General features: G+C 43.2%; 1 protein-coding gene across 3 annotated transcripts in view; it reads left to right on the forward strand.

The window, feature by feature from the left end:
* The first annotated feature begins 10346 nt into the window (after nucleotides 1-10346).
* The window catches only part of LOC146175486 (glucose dehydrogenase [FAD, quinone]-like), a 39567-nt gene continuing 23913 nt past the window's right edge, over nucleotides 10347-26000 (forward strand). The window contains exons 1-5 of one of the 3 annotated variants that reach the window (XM_084581870.1): nucleotides 10347-10511; nucleotides 10669-10752; nucleotides 21543-21745; nucleotides 24891-25080; nucleotides 25696-25827. In XM_084581870.1, coding sequence (XP_084437996.1) covers nucleotides 21734-21745; nucleotides 24891-25080; nucleotides 25696-25827 — 334 coding nt within the window. In that variant the 5' untranslated portion in view covers nucleotides 10347-10511; nucleotides 10669-10752; nucleotides 21543-21733. Of the gene's footprint in view, nucleotides 10753-21542; nucleotides 21746-24890; nucleotides 25081-25695; nucleotides 25828-26000 lie in introns of all 3 variants that reach the window. The other 2 variants (XM_084581869.1, XM_084581871.1) reach the window with 2 other exon arrangements.

A 26000-nucleotide genomic window follows, 5' to 3' on the forward strand; every position in this document is an offset into this window, starting at 1 on the left:
AAAAGAAATGTTCACCGTATACAGTGGCTCATAACTACTGAAATCGTGTTCTGTCTTGCGTAATTCGCTTCGTGCCGTCCGGCGGAGAGTTCCTCTCTTGCAAGTTGCGATATTTCACTTAATTTCCCTTTCTTAGCAGCGCCCTCAGAGGCCGTCACTGCTTTCGCTCTGGAACATGCTGTAGCACTCGGCACCAAAAAAAAAATAATAATGTGTCATCACCCCTCAAAAACTTTCTTACGCTATTCATCGAATTCGGCTGCCTTCTGATCTCTTTGGGAGGCCACACGAAAATCTTATAGCGAAAATGATCTAGCCATTCTTTACTGCGGCACTACGGCCACTGAGTGTGTCGGATAGACTAACGAAGGGATAAGTAAGACGGAGTAAGTCATAGAGTGTCCCCCCCCCTTGGACACTATGGCGCCACACCACCGCAGTGGCTGAGAGAGAAATGTGTGGTAATAGCATAATACAGCAAGTGTCGAACACGCGCGTCGATATCAGTCCTTATGTGGCGTCGCTGATGGTAAGCAGTATTTTGTATGTGGGGAAGCGGATGGTCGATCCGCTTCACTATCTCACCGCTGACTCCAGTGTTAGACGTCAGGAGCCGGTGCCGCCTGTGGCATCCTCTGCCAAGATGACGTCCGACCAAACCGGACCGAGAACAACACGGTCACGATTGTAATCCGTGTACCTCACGGCTGCGAGTCTAACAGAGACGAACTGAACAAAGGTGACTTCATACAGTATTTACAGGCATGGTACACGTTCGAACTCCATCGGCGCGGGGGGCCGAAAGTTACTGGCTACACCCAACTGTCTTCGCACAGCGACGGCCAGGGAGATTCCGCCACGTCCCCTCCTGCCGAGGAGCACAACTGACGATGGACGCTCACAACGATCTCTCTCGACCATCTGCCGAGCGTCTTCTTTTATGGGCCAGAAAGCCGTTGGCATTCGAACTGCCCAGACCAGATGTAGCAGTTGGCTACGGGCCAAGAGGCCCAAATGCGAGCGCGCTAGGGTAGAATGAGGGTAGAATCCAGGGTAGAATAAGAGAAAGAAGATGGCTACACGGTATGAAAGAACGCTGAACAAGGGCACCGAGGGAGGGGGTAGAGGGGGGGGGGGGGAATGGAGCCTCAGTTCGCAACTCGAGCAATGGTTTTGACAAGTGGACTTGTCTTTGTCTGGGCAGCACGATCATTGAACGGAATATGTGTTGGAGATGACAAGGAGCATAATGGTTTTATTTATGACCGTCACTGGTCATTACGCTTTACAATAACGTGAGCACTTGAACACAATTAAATATTTCGCGTGAGGTGTCTGAGCGGAGATGCTCAAAGCTTTATAGATGTCAACAAGCGATAAGGACTGTTTGTCGATTGTACAGATTCTGCCACAATTGTGTTATCTTAAAGGCAGTAGAAACAAAACAGACGATTATGCATGCAATGAAGCCTTCGCGGACATAGAAGTAATGATGCTTACGACACGCATTTGACTGTACTTATACTTCTCACGAATTATGGAATCCTTTGAATGCTTGAGAATTGGACGCTTTGTGCGATCAGTTATTGAGGTTATCTCACCACACTTTTCCTCAAGAGTGACGCATATCACGATCCCCCCCCCCCCCCATGTTCATTCTTCATTGCATCCACTCGATAGCTTCTTAACTATTGCCTGCTCTTTCTCCCAGTCTCCGTTGTTTTTCTATTTGCCCAGATTGTCTCGAACGCAAAGAGCGGTCGGAGCGATCACTTTTCTTCTGCATAAATGTTGTTGAGCCCCCCTCCTGCAATCTGGGGTTCATACCGCTCACCTTAAACACGTTGGGCGCGGCTAACATCGAGCTCGCTAGCAATTGTTATTCGAACACAAGACACAGCAGATGTTTAGAACTACGATGTAATAAAATCCTTGTTTTTTGTTCGGCAATATCATTTTCGAATGCATCAGCAATAGCAATATTGGGCAAATTTATTACCTGGATTGAAGAGGTGCAAGCAGATGTTTCTCAGAAAGATCACCTTTTTTGTTGGAGGTAGACGTATTCCTTGCATACATAACAGTGTGACTGAGAGGCGATAGTTATGCCTGATGTTTCAAAGTTTTTCGACAAGAAAATATTACACGTCACTTAATATATGTGCCTCTAGACAGCGTCCTATGCAGCACCTATGAGATCTGTATTACTTCCAAGCGTTTAGCTTGTGCAAACTTGGCGATACTATAGAGAGTTGAAAGATGGTCGAAGTATATAGGATTGGTGCCGCGAGTTCCCCAAAATGTTAAGCTCAGTACAACGTTATCATTTCTTTACCTAAATAAAACCAAATAGGAGATTACGAAAAGGGAAATTAGCGGTACGATCACTACAGATCCTCGACCCATAACAGGGAACCTTATTGATCATGTTGGCTAAGTTAGCAATATGGTTGATGAATTCAACTATACTCAAGCTTATAATCGGCGAAGTAAGCGCTTTTTTCGAGCTATCAAAAGCTGACGCAAAAGGTCACAGAATACTAAACACGTCAAACCTAGTGCACTTAACACTGGGGTGTATGGACATACGACAGTCTTCACTTTATATGCGAATAATCAGACGCAACGTTTATAAAAATTCTCCTAGTCCTTGATTTATTCAAGGCTGTGATGACAGAAGCGCCCTTTCAGGTTTATGCTTTTGTTTAGACTCGCTAGCCTTGCTGCAAGTCATAAGCGATATCGCTGACTGCAACTGAGTGGAGAAGCTAGTACTGCAGAAATGGCGGCGCTGACAGATGTTTCAACCGTGGAAATGCCTTAGCATCGGAAGCGAGTGTATACATGTAAACTGATGAAGCGCAGACGCTTGCATACTCTTCTTCGGATCGCATAATATATACGTTAGCGAGCTATTTAGGTCGACAGTTCACCTTCTTGAAGTATTTTGTTCGCAACGGATGTTAGGAACTAGGGTCGCGCGGCACGTCAAGGATTGCTTTTATCAGGGCTGCCCTCCGAACAGCGCTTCACACTGTGCCGGCATCCGGTCGTTCCTCATGTGGTGTCGTCGCTTGTCCAGTGTGAGAGTGGCGTGTCTGCGACGGAATCTGCCGACGTCGCGTCGGCCACTTGTCGCTCTAGTGCAAGAACCTTTTTTATGATATCGGACTTTAAAAGAAAGCAGAAATATCTTGGCATGAGTGCCATCCTCCTCTAGCACTATCTTTATCTAAGAAAAGATTAAAGTGCACCGCACTCCTCTCATTTCTGCTGGAAAAAGAAAGGTGATTCACCATTCTCATTCCACTGCTGTGATAAGTCTCTCCTTCATTCTGTACATTTTGAAGGCTCCTATTGCTTCGGGTGTCGAGAAACGTGTGCATGCCGATATATAGTTCCCTTATTTTGCTGAAGTGGGCATTCCGGTTTGACTCAAATTAATATTATGCATGAATCGTGATGCGTAATCTTTGAGTCCGCCGTGCCCCGTTCACATTGCTCGTTCCTTCTTGAAACCGGGTATTGAGGCCACATTCGTCTGGAAACATAATGTTACCATAGTAATATGCGCTAAAGAATACGGCGCACAAGAGAATGGAACATGAACAGGAACAGTGCTTTTCTATTGTGGGTCATGTTTTTTAGCGCATTTTCCCAATGGCTGTTCCCAACAAGCCTGACGACAACTTTGTTATGTTACTCTTTTTTCTACATCTTTTAACATGTTGAAATTCAGAAAATCATCTGCGAATTGTGTTTTATGTATTGTTTGTTTCCAAAAAAGTCTAGAGTGCTTCTTATTTATCAGCAAATGGTTGATTGTGGAGGGTTTACTGCACACTTGTTTGATGACGGCTTATGTTATAGCTAAATATCGTTCGGCAGCTTATGTAGTATACTTGAATATTATTTTATAGTATACAAAAATAAGTACTGAAGTGGCGTTTATTGGGGGTTATTCAGAGGACTGGATACGGCGACCAATGACAAACGACGATCGTAGAGTGAAGCAATCTTGTCCGAACAAGACAGTCTGAGCTTCCAGTGCGCGCGCCAGCTGATCGGCCAGGAACCCAGCAGTCTTAATCGTCGTTTGCGTGGGCGATGTATCATCTTCTTCCTTACAGTATATCTAAAATTAAAGACCACTAGCCTGTACAGGCGTTCTGACAAAAACAATCGTCTAGTTCCGTATTCGTATTTTTTCGTATTCCTTCTTTTTTCTGCCTTTACTCAAGCTGCTCTTAAAGCGAATTTTGCGATACCCCGAAAGCCGATACAGCACAGTGGTGACATCATTCCATTCGTCACCACGGTTATGGATGTGCGTATTAAGCAACAAATACCTTCCGTTTGAGTCTAGTTTAAGAAAGTAAAATATTTTGCTTCCGGTTGGCTGGCTGGTGGTTCTTCTCTTTCTTTTATTTGAGAGGGTAGTGTGGAATTACAGCAGCTAGGCAAGGAGAGTGACGAAGAACTATCCAATAGATGATCAACATAAATTTTAGGATCTTTAAATGTATACAAACATATTTTTAGAGTACAGGAGCTCTATGCGCGGAAGGACAACTGCCTCAAACAATCAAAAATAAAAGTGATGAAAGGATATACGAAAAGGTGATACGACTACTGCAGCATCACGTGTAATGCAAGAATATCTCCGGTAATATGCATGAATTGGTTGTGGGATAAAGGCCGCATGATCTCTTTCTGCTGAAAATGGCCCTCTATCATAATTTCCTGCTGACCATACAATGCCACTCTTGTTTTGTTTTGGTTTTGGTTTGGTTGTGTGGTTTAACGTCCCAAAGCGACTCAGGCTATGAGAGACGCCCTAGTGAAGGACTCCGGAAATTTGTCGACCTGGGGTTTTCTAACGTGCAGTGACATCACACATTACACAGCACACGCGCGCCTTGCTTTTCGCCTCCATCGAAAAGGGGTCACCGGAGCCGGAATTCGATCTCGCATCTTTGGACACAGCAGTCGAGTGCCCCACCACAGCAGGGCACGTAAATGTTTAAGCCAGTTTACTCTATAATTTCCTACGTTGAAAGCTGAGTGTTAATCCCAGCAGCAAAAAAAAAAAAAAAAAAAGCTGAACTGAAACTTGAAAATTCCCCAAACATCGCTTCATTTTTAAAAAAAATCCTATGTTTTGGAGCCAGCTCAGTTCCTTCAATGGCGACGCAGGGCTTGTTGTGCAGTTATAAGTAAACAAAAGGAGAGATTAGGAGTGCGCTTATACAGGAGAGGAGAGGGGGAGGGTGTAGAATGACAAAGGAAGGGGGGGGGGGGGGAGGGTGAGTATGATGAGTCATTGTGCCGGCTGGTCGAACTATATCTGTAATAATCGATTATTTTGCTGCCGCGGAAGTCACTGTAATGTCACGACGCGGGGTTTTGTGCTCATTTGTTAACTTAAAACTTGTGATACAGCAGCCGTCAATGTTCTTTTAGTAATGACCACTGCTTTGACGAAAAGAGCGTTCGATTAATGCTGCCTGCTTTCCAGGGGAATCCTGAACATAGTTTCGTTTCTCTTGGTGTACTATTAATACATTGATTTCACCGCTCATATCATTTTGTCAATCCATTAACTCAACCACCCGCAATTACAGGATTTAGCAAAAGTTCTTTCAGGCCGACTTCACCCTCCACCCGTGTGAATCCAATTGTCCTCATTTTAGACGGTCGGCAACAACTCAGAAGGCGTCATTATGATTGATGCTGGACTTTGTCCGGAGTCAACTTACACATCATAAACTGCAAATGAACAATAACAATTACAAAAAAAAAAGCAATCCGTCGATGCAGCCAAGTTCGACGTCAAAAGTGTGGGGGATGAACTCAGGTCTGCAGCTTTTCGCTTGTAAAAGCTCATCTAAGCAGTTAGCGTAACCATTTCTCGATTTTTTTTTTATTAACAGGAAAACGTGGTAACGTGGTGCGAAATGCACGAAATTTCGTCTATACTTTCCTTAAGACATGATATAGGCGATCGCGACTTTCCTGAAAGGAGTTATTTCTCGACGCGTCCGCGACTTTGAAAGTTTGCTGGAATGATGACTTCGCTGAAAATCACATACTCCTACTCCGTGCCTACAAAGGCGCAGATTCGTTTCATAATAGTTTGCCTGTTGTGCACATGGGCCTCCCAAAAGATTCTGCTGAAAATGACACCCGATGTTTTGGATACTTCGTCCGCTCTGTAAGCCGACACCTTAAAATCATTTAATCAGTGCTTTTTTAGTCTTTTCTATGTTTCTGCGCCGGCCACTGTCGTGTTCTCCAAGTCGCAAAAAACGTTAAGGTTACTTCGCCCTCTCTTATAAGGAACACTTCTTCAACTGTCTGATAAAAACTTCTGATAATATATTATCAACTCATTGGCTAATATGAGCATATAGGTTTGACCAACCACTCAGCAAAAATATATTTTGCCGTCCTGTATGGTAAGCCGGACGTACTGACGCGTGCATCGCTTGTAACATCTTGAGCCTTGGGAAGATTATTGTGCTTCAGAGGGTTTCTTAAATGCATGTCTGCTGCAATTAAGGATGTTCTTCGGGATGTTCGAGGTTCCCTTGAGGTTCCCTGAACACACGTCAGATGTTTCAAAGGAGAAAAATGACTATTTCAGTGGCTCGAACTTTGTAATGCATTGCGATGCTTGTTTGTCTACACCATGCTCTACTGGCCGAAGCACTAAATGAGGTATCTATAGGTTGTGATAGCAATCAGAAATTGCTACGGCTTTCTTAACACGCAGAAAGAATTGCATCAGTTGAATATCGCTCTTAATGTTGCACCTTCAACATGCTGTTAGAAGAATACTGATCTAGGTTTTCAGCATAAAATTTTAATATTCCAGCGCTCATCATCATTTTACTTCTCTCTGAGTAATTGATCCAGTAGAACTAGTGCATGAAGCAACAATACTGTGCTTCATTGCGGGAAAAACCTTGTTCTGTCTCGCTGTGGCTCCACTGCGATACGGAGTGGGAGATGGTAGCTGTACCTCCAGTTTTTGCTATCTGGACATGGGCACAAAAAGCATAGCTCGACCTTGTACAGAATATTTGGCACATAAAAGCAAAGGCCAGCATTATTACTCCTTATGTCATTCTTCATAGAGGTCATCTCCTTTAATGAAGTAAACAAGCAAAAATGATCGAGATTTGTGGGGAGCACGGAGAAGTGAAATGTATACGTAATCAGCAGCAAGTGTCCCGACTTCGCGCCTGCACCATTACATTTTCTTCATCCTTCTTCCCCTGGACTGCCAACGACTGGAACGGCCTTCCCCGAGAACTTACTGTTATCCCATGTCCATCTTTATTTCTTGAATGAATCACACGTGTACTTGCGCAGTGAAAATCTTGTATTTGTATAACTTACTTACACATATCTGTTACCTATTCTGTTTTTCATTTCTGTGCGCCCCACTCCTTATGTAATACCCTCTAATGAGGGTCTTTAAGGTATTAAAGTGAAGTGAAGTGAAGTGCGGTGGGACGCACGTGTTTTGATATAGGCTTCGACTGCGTAGGACCTCAGCAGGATTGATAGTTTCGGTGTACTTTTTATTTTCTATGGTGATCCACAGCATTGAGAAATACCGAGAGCGCAGCGCAGCAGTTTCACCTGAAGAAGAACTGGATTTGGAAACGCAGGGCTAGCGCGCACACAGCCGTGGCCTCGAAAAAAAGAGCAAAACAATTCCTCAAGGTACAGTTGCTGAAATACCTTTATCTGACGAAGTAATATCGAAGTGCAATTTTATCCTAGAACCTAGAACCGAAATGTTGATGTTAACTGGCAAGAATCGGCAACCTTAATGCCTGCTTACTTGCATTTTGATGCGGAAGCATTCATGGTGCTTTAACGCTGCACCAGCTTTCTTTTGAATTCGAACGAAAAACGTTTCGTAAATAGCCAGGTTCCTTTAAACTGTCAGCGTCGCCTGCTTGCAACTTTTTTCGAACGGCTTCTGATGGCTAGCGCACCCTTTTTCCGGACTGCTATCTTCTCATAGGGAATAGAAGCACCTTTGGGTGACATATAGCTGGCTGGAATTTATTGTTGTTTTCTTTAATAATGAGAACGGCTAGAACTATCATGCTGATTTATGTTCATTATCGAAAAATAAAAGCCTAACGTTTATGCTGATAATTAGGGAAGAAATGTTTTATGATTTTTTTTTGCCGGGTCCTGGGAATGAATCCCCTTAATTTACTCGCTACGGCAATATAACGGATTCTATAATGACGATTCGTTTCGCCAAAGCCAAAGACTGCGAGCGAACTCCTCAAGACTGTAATGCAATGCAGGTAAGGACATCAAGGAAAGGTACCGTCTATTGCTTAAACATTAAGTGTGCAACATTAAAGAGCATGAAAAAAAGATATGCCCCAAATCTGAAAGCAGCTTTCTGCGCTACTAAAAACAAGGACGCACGACGACAGCCTATTCGTATATCCCAAACGTTAAGGTGTTCAGACATGCTCACAACCTATATGAATTGCGGTGGTTAGTGCTAATTTGTTATTTGGTACATGTAGTACAGTTACCTAGATTCTTTACATTTGCATGTAGACTCATAAAATTGTCCTCCTGTAATAAAAATTTAGTGGCAGTTCAGGAACATATTAAGTGATGATGCTAAATTTTGCAAAATAACGTTGCTGTGCTGCCCTTGAGCCAGCCCCATGAGCCAAAGAAAGCTGTTTCTTTAGAAATTTGATAACTTTTTTTTTTGAGGGTTGACGCTTTTTAATCAAACTGCAGCGAAGCTACAGAGGCTCCCGAAAATCGATATTTATGGCAGTACTTTGCAATAGATCATAAACATTCATTACATGCGTTGACAACCAACTATTTGTGCCCAATACAGAGGTTTTATTAAGCATAAAAAGGAAGTGAAAGCGAATGAGGCGTAATATATACTACAAATTTGTGAGCATTGTGCCCCGTTAAGGTATATTCTGATGAAAAGGCACGGTTACTTTCTATATTATAGTCGCTCGGTCTGCATAATATTGATGCTCGAAACAGATTTAAAAACCCAAGATCTCAGAGGTTTCTGAGACCTACAGGATCGGTGTCGTCGGCGCTTCAAGCAATTGATTTCAGCTCGTAGTGATGAATTGGAAATAACTTTATGGTGCGTAGGGCGTGCATTCGGAATATATGCACTTGATGTTTTGCCCATTAAATTTATTTTCCTCAATATCAATGCGATCTTTGAAGACAAGTGACCTGTCTGAAGGTGCAAACAAATTATTGGCATCTATTCCACTCATCGAGGGAACGATCAGCTTGTCTTTTGATATTAGTGCTTGTAGAGTAAGGCAGAAGGTGATGGGGATGAAGCGAATACTTAGGCACGGCACCGTTTGTACGGCAGTGAACTTCTGCCTTTCGATGTAATTGTTCAGCAGCAGGAACGCTTCTGTGAATGCCAGGCATGCAGGCTCAGAAGCATCACTCTTTTTCCCATTAACGGATCATCTAAATCTGAACCTCGTTATTATGATCTTATCAAAACCGCAGCTGTTGAGGGCATTTGCATCGCGTTAGAAGGGACCGTGGTTAAACTACGGGCGTGGCACATTTATTCACTCGTAGAAACGAAAAACATCCACGTGTCGATGGAATTGCTAATCCAGGTCTGGGATGCGGCCTGATCACTGGGTAAAACAGCCGGTGACGCACACCCAAGATTTCGCGGTGATCTTTTGGATATAACGAGATAGTAATAACGCACCAAGTTCAGGACGCCGCGGCCCATTTCACTTCGCAGGCAACTGTAGGACATCTACATTTACTGTTATGCCCAAGGTGATGGGAATGCCCTAAGCTTTGGATGCTTGCAAATATTTGGTGTTTATTGTCCTTCCTCTCCTTGCAGCGACTACGAAAATTTGGCGTAGAAACCAAATAGATTGCGTCTTTGAATTTTATTAGTTATGCAACTGTGAAGGACGGATAAGAAACATTTATAAACGCAGTGATGAAATTGCTCTAAGTTATCAATCCGTACCGAAATTTTCCTTGTTAATTTCCTCTTGCGCTTACATCAGCTAAGTCAGACTGCAATAGAAAACCAATCAGGAATGTGTTTGATAATAAAAGGCCAAAAAAGTAAACCTTCTCACGGGAGGATCTGTGGATATATTGATTGTTATCGTTATGTTACAGAAAATGTATTAAATTATTCTCAGAGCTAGGTTTTGATGAGTTAGCGTATAAATTAGCATGAGCTGAGTGGCATTTCCGGACGAATGGTATGATCGAGAACAATAGAAAGTGATAGGAACCTCAATAATATGCGCCGGGAGTGCAGCGCGAAGGCTTTGCTTTCGGTCCCCGCTGTTGCCCTTTGCAACGACGTAGAGCAGCCCGAAAAGTCGTTAGCGTCTGCCGAACAGCACGGCTGGCCAAGCGGATCGGGTTACGGACTAAGACCGATGGAAACCCCTGGAAGGAAGGGAGCTGGAAAGGATGTAGAATAAGGGATTAATTACTCCTACGCTTCCGCCCGAGCACTGCCATACGATTACAAAAGAAATTTTTCATTAAGAACTTTCGTAAAGCTAAATATTTGAGGAATGTCACGTGCTGGTCTGGATAGTAGCACTGTTTGTCTTTTTCTTTCACCAGGTTCCAGTGCCGACTACCGGCTCACACTAGACTACATCAACGGTGACTGATGCTTGGTAGGGCATTGCAACTGCACGGAGCACCGTGAGTACACTGTGTCTCCGCTTGGAAACACCAGCTCCTAGAATTACTTCACCGAACTGCGCATCCCATACAAAAATGTTCTATGTACTTCAATGAAAAAGTTTATGGTCAGCTATGTCTACCTATGGACTTTTATAGTCGGCTATAAAGTGCCATTGAAATATTTATAGGCAGCTATAGAAAAATCTATACCACTTTGTCTATAGCTTCTGGACCATACAAAATCTGTTTAGCTAACTATAGAAAACCATATGTCCATTAATCTTTAGACTTTTAGTCGTAAAGTTATCTTTAGCTGTCTATAGAAATTTGAATGGCGCTAAAGCTACAGACTGCAAGCCATAGAATAAGTTGTAGCAAGCTATAGAAAAGTTTATGCTCATGGAGCTATAGATTATTAGTCATTCAGTTAGCTTTAGAAGTCTATAGAAATTTGAACTCCTCTAAAGCTACAGACTGCAAGCCATAGAATCAGTTTCAGCAAGCTATAGAAAAGTTTATGCTCCTGAAGCTATAGAATATTAGTAATACCGATATCTTTAGATGTTTATAGAAATTTGAATGCCTCTAAAGCTACAAACTACAAGTCATATAAGCTGCTTCAGCTGGTTATAGAAAAGTGTATGTTCCTGAAGCTATAGACTACTAGCCATTTCTATAGACCTTTAGCGGTCTATAGAAATGTGTATGTCTCTAAAGCTACAGACTACAAGCCATATAAACTGCTTAGCTGAATATGGAACAGTGTATGCTCCTAAAGCTATATACTATTTGTCATACAGTTACCTTGAGCTGTCTACAGAAAATTAAATGGCTCTAAAGCTACAGACTGATAGCCATATATGCTGATTTAGCTGGCTATAGAAAAGCGTATGCTCCTGAAGCTATAGTCTATTAGTCATACAGTTATCTTTAGCTGTCTAGAGAAATGTCAATGCCTCTAAAGCTACAGGTCATATAAGCTGCTTTAACTGGCTACGGAAAAGTGCATGCTCTCGAAGCTATAGACTATAGTAGCCATGCAGTTATCTTTAGCCATCTATAGAAATGTCAATGCTTCTAAAGCTACAGACTGCAAGTCATATAACCTGTTTTAGCTGGCTATAGAATATTGCATATACCAAAAGCTATAGACCAGTAGGCGTACACCCTTATATGAAAGTACATATATCGTCGTTTCGAATCCCTCGTGCGACTTGGACTCTAGCTTGATTAAGAGTTGTGCGCTGTATGCAACGAGAAACCGTATGTCATCAGCTACAACGCTGTACGACAAAAGGATTACGTCACAATCTTGGTATAACTGGTGGCAGCACTGTCGCCGCATGGAAGTACGCCTGCAGTGAGTACCTCCGACCCATGATGGTTTTAGTCGTGGGGGCTGCTGGCCAATTTTCAGTTATTTATTCATCGAATTGAAAATAAAACCGAAGATATAGAGCATGACACACATGCACATACACACTTGCACATACACAAACACACACATGCACATACACACTTGCGCATACACAAACACACGCACGCACATACATACACGCGCGCGCGCGAATTTTCTATAGCCGACCATAGAAAATGATAAACACTGCAAATACTTAAATTAGGACACCAGAATGAGTACATAGGTTATAGACTTCTATAGCAGGCTATAGCTTTTTGGGCCAAATATCTATAGCCGACGATACACAGGATTTCTATAGCTGGCCATAAAAGTTTATACTTGACCATAAAAAATGCTAAAAACTGCAGTAAATAGGGAGCCATAAGTCCATAGAACAGGTTAAAAACTTCTCTAGAACAGACTATAGAAAAACGTAAAGACAGCCATAGAAGCGGCTATAGATATTTGGGCCAAATTTCTATAGCCGACCATACAAAGGATTTTCTATAGCTGACCATATGAAATTTTTGTATGGGAAAACAGACAGGGTGAGAGGATAGCCATGCTGTGGGGTCGCTGTGGCGTGGCTAAAAAGAAACAAAACGCCATGTACGGTTTAGCGCAAAGGAAAATGCAAAGCGTGGTACTAAAGATATCGAGGGGCCTAAGGAAGAAGACACGTGTTACAATCAGCACAAAGTGTAGATTAAGGAAACAATTCGGCGCTTTTTTTACTATTAACTGTTCATTTCGAATGAGAGCCTTGGGCGACATCTTCATTGCAGCTTCAACGGTGGCTATACAAGAGCCTTCTTTTTGCTTGGGTTCAGTTCGGGCTTCTTGGAGCGAAGTAGCTAAAAGGAGCATGCGGTAAAAGCAGCATACAATAAACGGTATAGTTTCCACTTTATATTTGTTTTCTAGGGGAAGGAAGGAAATGGGAGGGCGCTAAAGACCACACTGGACAGGGCGAGAAGAATAAAGAAACCTATAAATAACAACAGAAAACAAAAGCCACATACAACAGCACTGCTTTTAAAACCTTAAACGCACACAGATATCACCCGTCGTTTTCACACTGTCATCTCTCTCTCTCTATATTGCCACCTTGTACTTGACGATGGGGCTATTCAGCCGTCGAAAAGTCCATGGTCGTCGCCAGTTGTGCTGGTTAAGAAAAAGGATGGCACGCTGCACTCTTGGGTTGATTACAGGAAACTGAATGACATCGCAGGAAAGACGTATGTTCACTGCCCCGTATACCATGGCCGTACAAAATGATATTCGCACACGTATCTTGCATCTCCAAGAAAACATGATTACGTCTAACGATGCCACATCACAACAAATAAAGCGCGCGCCTCTTATTTCAAAACGGAGAACATCGATCGCGTGTACCATCGAGCGCTTCTTTTCGCAGTGTTTATTGAGCGTTCGGTATTTGGAGCATATAACAAACTGACTAATATGAAGGACACCACTTGTGCAGTCTGATTGCATACTTTCAGAACACATTTCCCGTCTTATCGTGCTTCGTAGTTGTCAACCATCAGTTTTTAAAAGTACACGTTATAAACGAGTATTATATTGCTCAAGTTCAGTTTGCAAAAAAAAAAAGAAAAATGAGAGAAAACGGTCTGGCAAGCATATATTTTTGAAGCCGCACAGGAGGTGGCAAACTGCGAAGCGTCACAGGTTCGGCTCTACAGCTCTGCTCGTGCAATGAATGGAGGAGGACGAGCGCCTACAGTTTTCCCGGTTTCTATCTTTCTGCCATAAATTGCGCTGCCTGTCAGCAGCTGTACGCCTCCTCACGATCTTTTCTAAGCCTATTGAATGCTGGGCGCAAGCTTTCAGTCTTATCTACGTTCACTGACTCTCGTTGCAATACTCTGCGAAAACACAGCGAGTGCAGAACACGAAGCATCCAGCATAGAGTTCGTGCAATTGTCGCGCTTACTCGCGTTACGGTACGGCACATCGAAAGCTAGCCTTCGTTGGCAGTTTCCTATAGAAGAAAAACTTGGAAACTATATGGTTTAAATATGTAAGGGATTTAGATTACGCATTTCTAGTAATATAATTATGTAACATGTGGCAACTTCATGCCTTGGCAGCCCGATGAATTGGCATCTCTATTGATGACACTAAGGGAACTTAACTCAATGCTGCTTACATAACATAAGCAGCAGAAACCCTCATATCCTATACACTAAACGGAGCGGGCCACTGCAACTTAGCAGCATAGTGCGTCACGAAGGCTCTCAAGCTACAACACGTAGCCCGAGGTCAACAACATTTGCATCTTTTGGGATCTGCTAACATAGTCATTAGTATCCAGCCTCAACAGAAGTCGAATGAGAATTGGGGGGGGGGGGGGGGGGGGGGGCGAGCCTCAGGCCGCTAGCCAACTTTTTTACCAAATGACTGGGCAGAGTGGTCACCCGCCAGTGACCACCGCGCTGCCCAGATGAAGACAAGTCCACATGCCGAAACGCTGGTTAGTGGACTGAAGATTATCTCCAAAATTTTCCGTGTTATCTTTCTTTTACTGTCTACATCCAAGTTCTACACTACGGTCTATTTTTGTATCTGACCAGAAAAATGCCAATCAAAATATGTAAACGTTTTTTTTTATTATAGGATTCCTCTTTACAACTTTTTAATACGGCAAACAACATGCGAACAACATCCAATCTTCTGCATTAAGAGCAACCGTTTACCTATGATTTATTTCAGCACATTAAGCTATTGACATGACAAAACAACTCTGGCAGCATTTGTCAGCATGCTTTATGTGGCTAACCGGCACCCCCATCAGCGTTCATAACCCCTCAAATTGCCCTGATAAATGCATTCAAGTTTTCATTTCTTAATCACTGAATCAAACATTGAAAATGTTTTTAGGGGCAGCTAATGATGCGACATGATTATAATTTTCTGCTTGTCTTTTTATATTTAATAATCGCTATTCCTCTACCTGCAAAGCAATAGGCATCTTGTAGTGCATAAAAGACACTGAAAAATCTTTTCAAGAAAGAAAAAAACTGAAACATATTCGATGCATCTTTTAAAAAGTTTGACTATGAAGACAATGCAAAAAAGCCCGACAGGAATGGACAACAGTGATATTAATTTATAGTTACTCGACCCGCCTAGAACACTTTTCTTCTAGATGTGTTAGGAGCGATACGCGGCAGCTGAAGCAAATATGTGGGACTATAAATTGATTCAGATATGATGAGAGACGTGAGAATAGTAACAAAGTAAAATTCTAGGAACATACCATCAATAGTTAGAGATGTAAAGGCGTTTGTACTTCCACTACTTACCAATAATTTCTATCTAATGGATTATTTTGTGTAGCGCTGCGGCAATAAATGAAGACGCACTAGCTTAAATGCGGTGTACGCAACTGAAGCAGCAAAATGAATGTAAGTGAGACTTGAAAGCCCTTCAACGAAGTGATCGGTCTTTTAACTACCGGAGTGAAAAAAACAGATAATCTCTTTATGGAAAGGAAAAAGATGTAAAACAAAACCGGCCTGTACCACAGCATTATTTGAAAGAAAAATATAGTATCGTAGAAGCTACAGAATATTAAAAGCGTCGAAAATGAAGTTACAGGAGTTTATGTTCAAGCGTACATTTTGTGTTTCATGCAACCTGTAGAACTGTGAAGGCAAAGAGATCCAGTAGAGAGTTGATGTTCGCAGTTTGCTTTGAAAAGTTATGTATTCTTTGCCCAGAAAATGCCAGGTTTTCCCGCAGAGTGTGTAGGGTTTTATCAAGAAGTGTTACGGTACGTGATGTCGCACAAAAATTTTTGTCCGGACACACACACACGCGCGCGCGCACACACACACACACACACACACACACACACACACACACACACACACACACACACACACACACACACACACACACACACACACACACACACACACACACACACACACACACACACACACACACACACACACACACACACACACACACACACACACACACACACACACACACACACACACACACACACACACACACACACACACACACACACACACACACACACACACACACACACACACACACACACACACACACACACACACACACACACACACACACACACACACACACACACACACACACACACACACACACACACACACACACACACACACACACACACACACACACACACACGCACACACGCACACACATACACACACACACGCACGCACACACACACACACACACGCACGCGCACAGCACACACGCACACACACACGCACGCGCACAGCACACACGCACACACACAAAAAAATAAATAAATATATATATAAGGCCTGGCCGCAACGTCGGAAATAATCCATTGTTTTCGTTTGTGCACCCCTGCCTTATCTTATTCATATTTCTGGATCCGGATCCTGGAAGACTTTTATAAAACAAACATATATATATATATATATATATATATATATATATATATATATATATATATATATATATATATATATATATATATATATATATATATATATATATATATATATATATTACTCTGCGCCGAAATTATGCAATTTTTAATGAATGTATCTCTTTGGTCTTCGACGTCGTCCTTAATAAAAACCGTATTCAAAGAACTTCAGTTTGTGTGCATTTGCCGATTTATATACATCATAATGTCGACACTTTAGAGTGGCTGCAAATAACTACTTGTGTTTGTTGTGTGTCCAGTACCAATCCAGGCCACCCTAGCGAGTAGTGGGCTGCTTCAGAGAAGACGCCTTCGGAAAAATTCATATAGAAAGTGAATGGCTGCATTCCTGGGTGGGCAGGAGGAAAAGTGCATTCTCTACACGACACTAGAAACCTTGAATTGTGTCCCTTTCGTTTTTTCTTTCTGACTTCCAGCTAGCCAGCTGTGCTGCCAATCACGTGTTTGCTACGTTGTACTCTTCAAAGGCTCCTTCCTGAGACCCTTAACGAAGTGACCCAACAGTGACAGGTTGTCGAGGCGACAAGAACATCAACAAATTTTCTTTGGCATGCACGTCGGTTTTGGAGTAGCATGGCGGGTAATTGTCCAAGTATTCGAATTCTTATAAATATTTTTGTTTTACCTGAAAAACTTCTTTTCTCGACCCACGTCGCTGGACTGAATTCCTCTCGGCGCCAATACTTCCCTTGAGGAGATGGCGCCGCTCTCCTACATAGGGTTCCTGGTTCCAAAGTGGCCGGTCCTTATGATGGCCTCTGTTCTCTCCCTTCTCCACCTAGAATTTAGTCCCCTGCTTTTCAACTACGATACCAAGAACCTCCTCAGTGCCTACGACTTTATTATAGGTAGGTGGCAAACGTACATGGGAACGCCTTGCTACGTAACATTCTCGAACACTTATCAATGTTATACACTCCTGTGGCATTTACTACGTTTTCTATTACGAGACATAACAATACACGTTCTGATAAAGACTGTGTGAGGAGGCGCATTTTTGGTATAGGAAGCTTTTTATACAATATTGGACCATGGAACTCGGTTACAGCGGAAGACCTCACCCAGAAACCTGTTTAGAGCTTCCTGATAAATATTCTCAGGAGTTCTATTTTCCATACATTTCCTGGTAAATTATTTTAAAAAACTCTCTCCCACATAGTGGTATGAAACGTAGCACACGCGACTGATGGATTCAGAAAGTTTAGGTGCATCCCAGCGATCACTTCTATAAACGATTCATTAGGCATCCGTAGGCCCACATCCATTTTTAAATTGTTTTAGAATGCAACGAGCAATTACGATCGCTCACTGCAACAACTGTGCGTGGTATCGACGAGACCCCTTCCGAGTTTGTCCGTGCGCTGTAGAAGAAGCAAAAATACCGATGTTTATACTAGAAGTAAAACGGTACAAGAAGCAAAAAATATCAATTTTTATAACTTCATTACCAGTGAACAAAATAGCTGAATTGTTCATTCAGAGGCAAAACTGTTCCTTGAAAGTTGTAGATATGCTGTACAAGATAAGTTACTGTTCTGGCCACATTTGTGCTAATGTAAATAATGTTAATTTGTTTTTTTTTTAATGTAAATAATGCTAATTGGTGTTGGTGTTAACGACCAAGGGATTACGTGGGGATAATCTTGGATACTAGAAGCGCGTCTCAAGATTTCTATAGGAGTGGATTGATTGCTCCACTCTGAAAGTCGCGGCATGTTAAGCAGAAAACCTATGAGAACTGTTGATTTCTGCAGGCGAAAAAATTCAGTGAGGGTATATGAATAAACATTCGTTGTAAAGGCGGATCACCGTTTTAAAAACATTCTTCTCTTTCCACTTTCCTTGCCCTCTGATTCGCTTCCGGAAGTAAGCTGCAAACCATCTGGCCGCCTCTAAGTTTATTCAACAGGTTTTAGTAGAACTATGTAAAGCCGCCTCTATTCCTCTGGCCGCGGCTGCGCTTCATCCAACATCTCAATATAGGCTTAACTACTATGCTTCCTCTTTTCTTCCCAGCCAAGCAAGCTAGTGAGTCAGGGAGGGAGGAGAGAAGGAACAAAGGGAGGCAGGGAGCGCCATCTTATAGTAAAATTGGCAGGGTTATGCAAATAAGTGACATTGTAATAAAGGCGCGCCCGGGAGGCACAAGCAGAGGCAACGTAGGTGCAGTTTTATCAAAGGGAGGGACTTGGGTAGCTTGTATTGGTACGTGAGATCGGAGGAACGCGCCGTAGGTGGGGGTTTAGTACATCCATTAAGAGGACATGGCACACCGAAGGGTATATACGTAGGAAGGAAAGAAAAATGAACGTTTCCGTGTTCATACTTTTCTGGGTTATTAAGCGGAGACAAAATAAATATTGGCTGCGTTTAGGTGCAAGGATAAACGACTGCTATATGTATGCTACAAATATCAAATATTGGTAGGGAAGGATTCTGAAGACTTTCGCCACACATGCGAGAGGTGTACATCTTCTGTCTCAGGAGCTCGGAAAAACCAACATAAGAATTCTATAGTGCGTTTAAGTTCAATCTCTGCGAACCTGCCTGGGATTGCCGAAATCTGCCTCTACGGCTGCTGCCTTAATAATTGCCCAGGAGCATTTCATCACTAGCTACCTAACAGTTGACTCCCTGAGGGCCTATTTTAACACATCTCCCAGGTTCTCTCTCATCATTTGGCCAGTCTTCCCATTACCAGGACGAGTACACCAATTACAGAGACCGTTGATGCACATCGCGCTATTCTGCCGTGCCAGTGTACACCTGCCTCTAGACCGTTCTTTCTACTATGAAGCCTGCATCAACCCCGTGTGCTTCTTTCAATACCCGGAATCATGAAGATGGTCGAGCTATCGCCGACAGAACTAAAACAAGTCACTCTCGAATACTTCCATGAGCACCATGCAAATCGTTTGCACGTCTACACCGATGTTTCTGTGAATGCCGTGAGTTCTTCAGGCTCCATGGTCATCCCCGCAAGGACTACAGAAATAAAAGTTAGGACAATTCACCGGACTTCGACAGCCGCCAAGCTAACCGCTCTTCGTCTCGCAATTAGGCATATCAGTCAGCAGAGCCCCCATCAGTGGTCTATTTTTATAGATTCCAAAGCCGCCCTACAAGCCTTACAAGTGACTCTTCGCCGTGTAGATCATGAGCAACTCGTCGCGGAAATACGAGAACTTCATCACTATGCTACCAATAAAACACAACATCATCTGCCAATGGCTTCCAGGACGCAGCGGCATAACGGGCTATCTCCGTGCGGACGAGGTCGCTCGAACCGCCCACCGAGACGGTGATTGCGTGTTGGTCCCCTTTTCCAGAGCAGACGCAGCAGGCAGACTTTGCACACTTGCGCAGGAGCTCACGCTTGCCTTGTGGAATTCTGGCAAGTATGCGAACTCTCGCTTAAAATTCCTGGACCCTGACCTGATGCTCCGGCTTCCACCCAGCCTACCCCTACGTGAAGCAGCTTTGATATGCCACCTGCGGGTTGGTTTAGCGTTCACAAACCCTTATTCGTTTGCGATAGGTATGGGAAATAGCCCTGAATGTGCAACTTGTGGGTGCAACGAGACAATATGCCAAATTATTTGTGAGTGCCGCATATATTGTGCGGAAAGACAGTGTCTCTGCCGTGCGCGGAGCGTCTAGATGAACGTCCACTGACTGAAATCAAGATTTTAGGTCCCCGGCCGCGGCGATCATCGGCGGTGAAGTCCTCCCACTCGCTGCTCCGCTTCATGAAAACCACCGGTCTGATCGATAGGATGTGATTTTGCTGTGATTGGACGTGATATGACTGTGATGTGATGTGGCTGTGATGTGACTACACTGACGTCACCCATCCCTCTCTTACACATTACTTTTATATCCACTCACCCTTCCCCAGTGCAGGGTGGCAAATCGATTTCTTCTACCGGTTAGAATCCCTGCCTTTCCTCCTCTTTCCCTTCCTCCTCCTCCTTGCCAACGAGCTGGAGTACAGTACTTCAGTTGCACTGAAAGATAACGAACAAAGAATGTAAAACGAAGCGATGTAAGCAGTATAACACTGTGTATGTTTTTTTTATCGTTTCATGATGCAGACATGTTGGCTGCTCTGCACATATGAGATGGCAGTTGCAACCTGTTTGCCTCGGTGGCTTGTTCAAATGTCGTAGTCTTAACTTGTCATGTTCCAATATATATTCACATGAATTCACATTCTGACCCCAATTCCCGTTTTTCTTTACCTGCATTAAAGCTGCCCACCAGAATTGTTCGTTTCAACACGTGTACCGAGCAATAAAAAGAGCTGTCTAAATTTGATATAGGAGAGTCGCTTTAGCTTTGCGTTTTCTTTGCTACATTCTGTCTTAAAGAAAAGAAAAACGTTTTATGGTATAGTGAGTGATAGGGTTGTTGAGTCGATCGTATGAAGAACCAAAGCGTGGAAACTGACAAATATTAGGACCGCTCCTGCCGTACGCTAATTTGAAAAATTTGCGACAGCACCCTGTTACGTTATTGATGCTTCGTCTCTGTGTACTTCCATGAGACCGTAACAGCGGCACAAAATGCAAGACTAAGGAAATACGAATGCACTATGAGTGAGGCGAAATGCAAAAGCAGATACGTTTCTTTGGAGAAGGAATTCGCTTTTACATAGCTCTATGTTCTAAAAAAAAAAAAAAAAAGCCTAGATGCGCTGTAAATAAAGGGATAGTTTTTACGCACCGCGGGCTTCAAAGTTGGGTCAGTCGTTATAGAGTTTTCCTTTGTGGCCGTTTAACTGTAAGTAAATGGTGATAATTTCTGTCATTTTTCTCCTAATAAATTGAATGCTTGTTACAAGAGCAGCTGCCGAGTATTCATATGAAGTGTGGTACCTTTTGCGTGGCGTCTTCGTCCCAGTTGGCGGTGGGACTGCGGGTTGCCTGCTAGCCAACCGGCTGTCGGCGGACCCGCGGCGCACGGTTTTGCTGATTGAGGCCGGCAACGTGGAGAACGCGGCTACCGACGTGCCCCTCTTCGCGTTGCTCCACTTTCACGGCTACTACGATTGGGACTATCGAACGGAGCCGCAGAAACATGCATGCCTTGGTATGAACGACAACGTGAGTGTGCCATGCTTTCCATGTTCATGCGAAACCAGGGAGCAGCAATATTTACTTGCTAGAAGTTCTTAAACTAAAATATAAGCAGAATAAAAGCTCTTGATGGAACGGATAGTAGACATTCCTAGGGAAGGGGGACAAACTTGCCGCTTTCGGATTTGATAATTAGATTGCTGCTTACGCGAGAGGCAGAAAACATCAGTTTATTTACAGCATACTGCCGGTTAAGTATATTGTACAAGGCAAGCTAACACATTTACTCGCTCTTAAGTCACAGCAGTTATTGATATGAGGATGTATCAAACCGTCAAAAGAAACACAAAAAACACAGCATGGGCCAGTTCTCCACTGTATACTTGATTCCTAAATTTTTAAGAGCAAGATGCAATAATATGGTTTACTATTCCAATATTTGATTGCTTATGACAGAAACATTTGTATGTTATTCTTTGCAAAGGCGCTGAAGAGTGTAAATGAAAGTGGCGAGTCGGTTTGGCAGAAAAAAGGCGCTTATAGATTATAGGATCGATCGCTAGCTTGGTTTTCGAGTTCAACAATTCAACAGTGATTTGTGGTAGAAGTGCGTAATTGATGTCTCTAGACGAAGTTCAGGACTTTAAGTTTTTATCGTTCACTGAACTCGCGTTATATAAAGGCGCCCATGCGCTGCGCATTGCCTCTTCCAAAACGCGATGCCGAGATCGAAAGTTTTGCTCGCGATCATTCGTGAGTTGAAGCGGCGCCTTAAAGAGCAACTCCGGAGGTTTTTCGAAAATCGTACATTCTGGTAAATTTACTGTTCACACTGACGCATTCTGTCAAGTTCGGGTGCCATGCAATAATTAATTTGCGGGCAAATCAACTTTAATATGTGGCGTTTTCGTTGCCTCAGTTCAGAACACTTTTGCGGAAAAGGATGGGTTTGTGGCGTCACAAACTTTATACCCGCGTTACTGCTATTTCCGCACGATCATGACATTTTGTGTATTGTATTAGGGTATCTCAGACATTTTATGTACCACTTGTAATGTCCAGATATTATTTTCACCATCCAGCGAGGGTTTACACAATATTGTATATGACGTGAACATTCCGCCAACTGGAACTTCGTGTCTGACCATGAAACCACTTTTGGTTTTGATTTTCAGTTTTTACATTTTTAAAGTAGTTCTACCTGAAATTTCGGCGAATAAAGGCTTTTTTGTTGTTGTTGGAGTCGGGACGCACCGCGGAATATAATGCAATCAATAACTCTAACGGATGAAAAACCACCGGAGTTGCCCTTGAAAGAGCCCCATCTACACTGCCTCCTACGAATTCCGGCAGAAATTAGTAAATATACCAGAAAGCAATTCACTCTCTTCAATCCTGGTTCAAAGTGAGACACTATTGAATCTGCTTTTGCGGTCGTACGTGCAAAGAGCCTCACACCAATTTCCAGAAAGGCCTTTATCTCAAGGAGTATTTGAATTCTTTCCTGTTTTGTTGCTGCAGAAGAGACGCATATTGAAGGGCACATTGAAGTGTTAATATAAGAAGTATAAAAAGTAAAAAGAAAGCGTTGAATTTATGTGAAAGACGCCAGCAGGCCCCCAGAAGCAACTTCGTCGGGAGGGAGAAACAACTTCGAATTCTAGGCGAGTCTTTCTTACTTCTGTCAAGGAGCAGGTCTCCTTTGTGTAGAGAGGTTGAATTTACAAAAATAAAGCATCGGGAAATGGAAACCAACTTGTTGCACTTGAAAGATCCCAACTGTGATTTTTTTTTTGCTACAACCGAGTCCTAAAGGAGCTCTTTCTACCTCTACCGTTAAATTGCGCCATTCAGAATGGTTCCCCATAAACATTTTAACGCTGCTGTGCTCCTTTTATTTTGAGTGGGTAATGAAGCACTCTTATCGAAGATGACTTTTCTGTTTAGCACTTCATTTAGTCCATTGATCTCGCCGTAAAGCTAAAGGCCTAACATAATGCACCGTTTTGTTAAAAAGCCACTCTTCAGGGTATTTTTTAAGCAAAGGCCCCCAATGCTTCAATAAGGCAGCGAAGATAGTCTGTGCAAAACGCTACAGCGATACGCGCGCCGCAAAGCAGCAAAAATGCAAATCAAAGCTCTCTCATATTCTCCTTCGGAAACCAGCTTCCCCGTTCTCTACGCTGGCCCCTCGAGCCGCGAGGCTGACGTCAGCATCGCAACGACATCCGTTGATCCGTCTCGCTGACTGACGGGGGAAGGGTGGGCTTACATCACTTACATCACTTACATCACTTGCATGGGAAATGCACTGCGCGCATTTCCCTCGCCCGTTTTGTTCCCTCGCTTTCACTGCGACGCGACCTCTCGTTTTCTATCCCTTTAAGGAAACGCCCCACCCCCCGCAAAAGGCGGAGGAGGAAGGGGAATTTTACTTGCGGAGGCTCGACAACCGGGCAGGAGAGTGAAGAACCTCTAAGAGGGAATGGAAGAAGAGGGAAACGCAATATCGGTTGATTGCGGTGGCTGTAACTGTGTTATTGATCACTCTCTTCAAAGACGTTTTTGCGGTTTGCGTTATGGGGGCGCAGCCCCGCAGCCACAGGGGAAGAAAATATTTTCGACCCGAAGGTGAACAGCGGCCATTTAATGGACCCCCAGTTTTGGATGGGCACTAGGTTGAATAACTGAACTTCCTACCTATCCTGTCGCCTTACCATCTCTATCTAGTTGCAGCATGCTTAATTTTATTGTACTAACCGCGGTGGCTTAACCATAGCGGTCAGCTGCTGAGACCGGGGTTGCGTTTAATAATAAACTGAAAAGACGATACAACACTGTGCATTGATACACGTTAAAAAAATCAGGTAGTTGGAGCACACATGCCGCAAAGCAGCTTCCTCCGAGTGGTGTTCTCCCAGTGGAGAAGGCTGTGCTTGTCGAGAAATGCAGTATTAGTGTGTTTTAAGAAATTTATAGAAATCTTTCTTTACGTTACATTCAATCGCCACCTTCCTGTCCATGATATCGCTCCTCAGGTACCTTCGGAAATAGTAGTGGGGGACGAGACCGTTATAGGTTAGGTCAGCATATTTTAATCACTACAAGTGGAATAAATACGTTAACACCGGAACAAACGGACTATGTACCATTTGTTTGTTCATCTGTTCAGCGGTGCAACTGGGCCCGTGGAAAGGCGCTTGGTGGGTCCAGCGTGACAAACTTCATGCTGTACGTACGCGGCAACAGTAAAGATTTTGATCTATGGGAGAAGGAGCATGGCGCAAAGGGATGGTCGTACAAGGATGTTCTGCCCTATTTCAAGAAATTCGAAAGCTACAGGGATCCGGAAGCAGACAGCGGTAAGTTTAAAGATGCGTTCAGGCACTCTGAAAAGTAAACGGTTTCTTTTACTTGTTCAATAATCGTCAATTGAAGCGTAGCGTGCTGTCTTGTCGGTGCCATTGAGAAGCTGTCTCTTCTCTTTCTCCATGTTAGTAATAACAACGAGGACATTTAATTTCGGCTCTTTCTTTTCTTTTCTATCTTCTTTTATTTCGCAAGGCGGCTTTTTTATCAAAGTGCTTATATTTTTATCTACATCTTTTCTTCCATTACGTTTACCATGTTTCATTATAGCCAAATTTAGATGGGCCGTTCTATCCTCCTTCATTCTCAAAACTTCATTTAGATCTTTTGTTCATCCTTACTCTTTGAAGATAAATAAAATTGTATAAATATTATCGGTGGCGCCAGGTAGCCCCAATGATGCTGTTTATGTGTACGCAGGCAACTACTATCGTTTGGCAAGTAAATATTTTTAGTTGTCTTCAGGAAGCGTATCCATGATGCAGCCGTCTTCCACAAACGTTGTTAAAGGACCCTTTTTAAAATAGCCCGATCTGTCTTAACGTCTTCTCTTTTCTTAATACGAGCCCGAGCGTTTTCTTCAGCCAAAAACATCATCTTTCTTCAAGATTACCGTGGCCTGCATGGAGAGCTGCCCGTCACTCATGCTGCCACGAAAACGAAACTAGTGCCCGCTTTTCTAAAGGCTGGTGAAGAGCTCGGTTTCAAAGTCATCGACTATAATGGCGCAGAGCAAACCGGTGAGCGCATTTATTTGACAAACCCTAAGCGAGGTATTGAAGAGGAAAAGGTAAATTTTACGTTCTGGAGCACCATATATTGTTCCACTAGTAGCTTTCTTTGCGCAGCTTACAAGACACCCGTGCTGACTCTCGCAACAGCGGCTCACAAAGCGAGTGAGCTTTCACATGAT

This window comes from Amblyomma maculatum, chromosome 10 (genome assembly GCF_055883805.1).
Source record: "Amblyomma maculatum isolate TAMU_Amacu chromosome 10, ASM5588380v1, whole genome shotgun sequence".
Lineage (NCBI taxonomy): Eukaryota > Metazoa > Arthropoda > Arachnida > Ixodida > Ixodidae > Amblyomma > Amblyomma maculatum.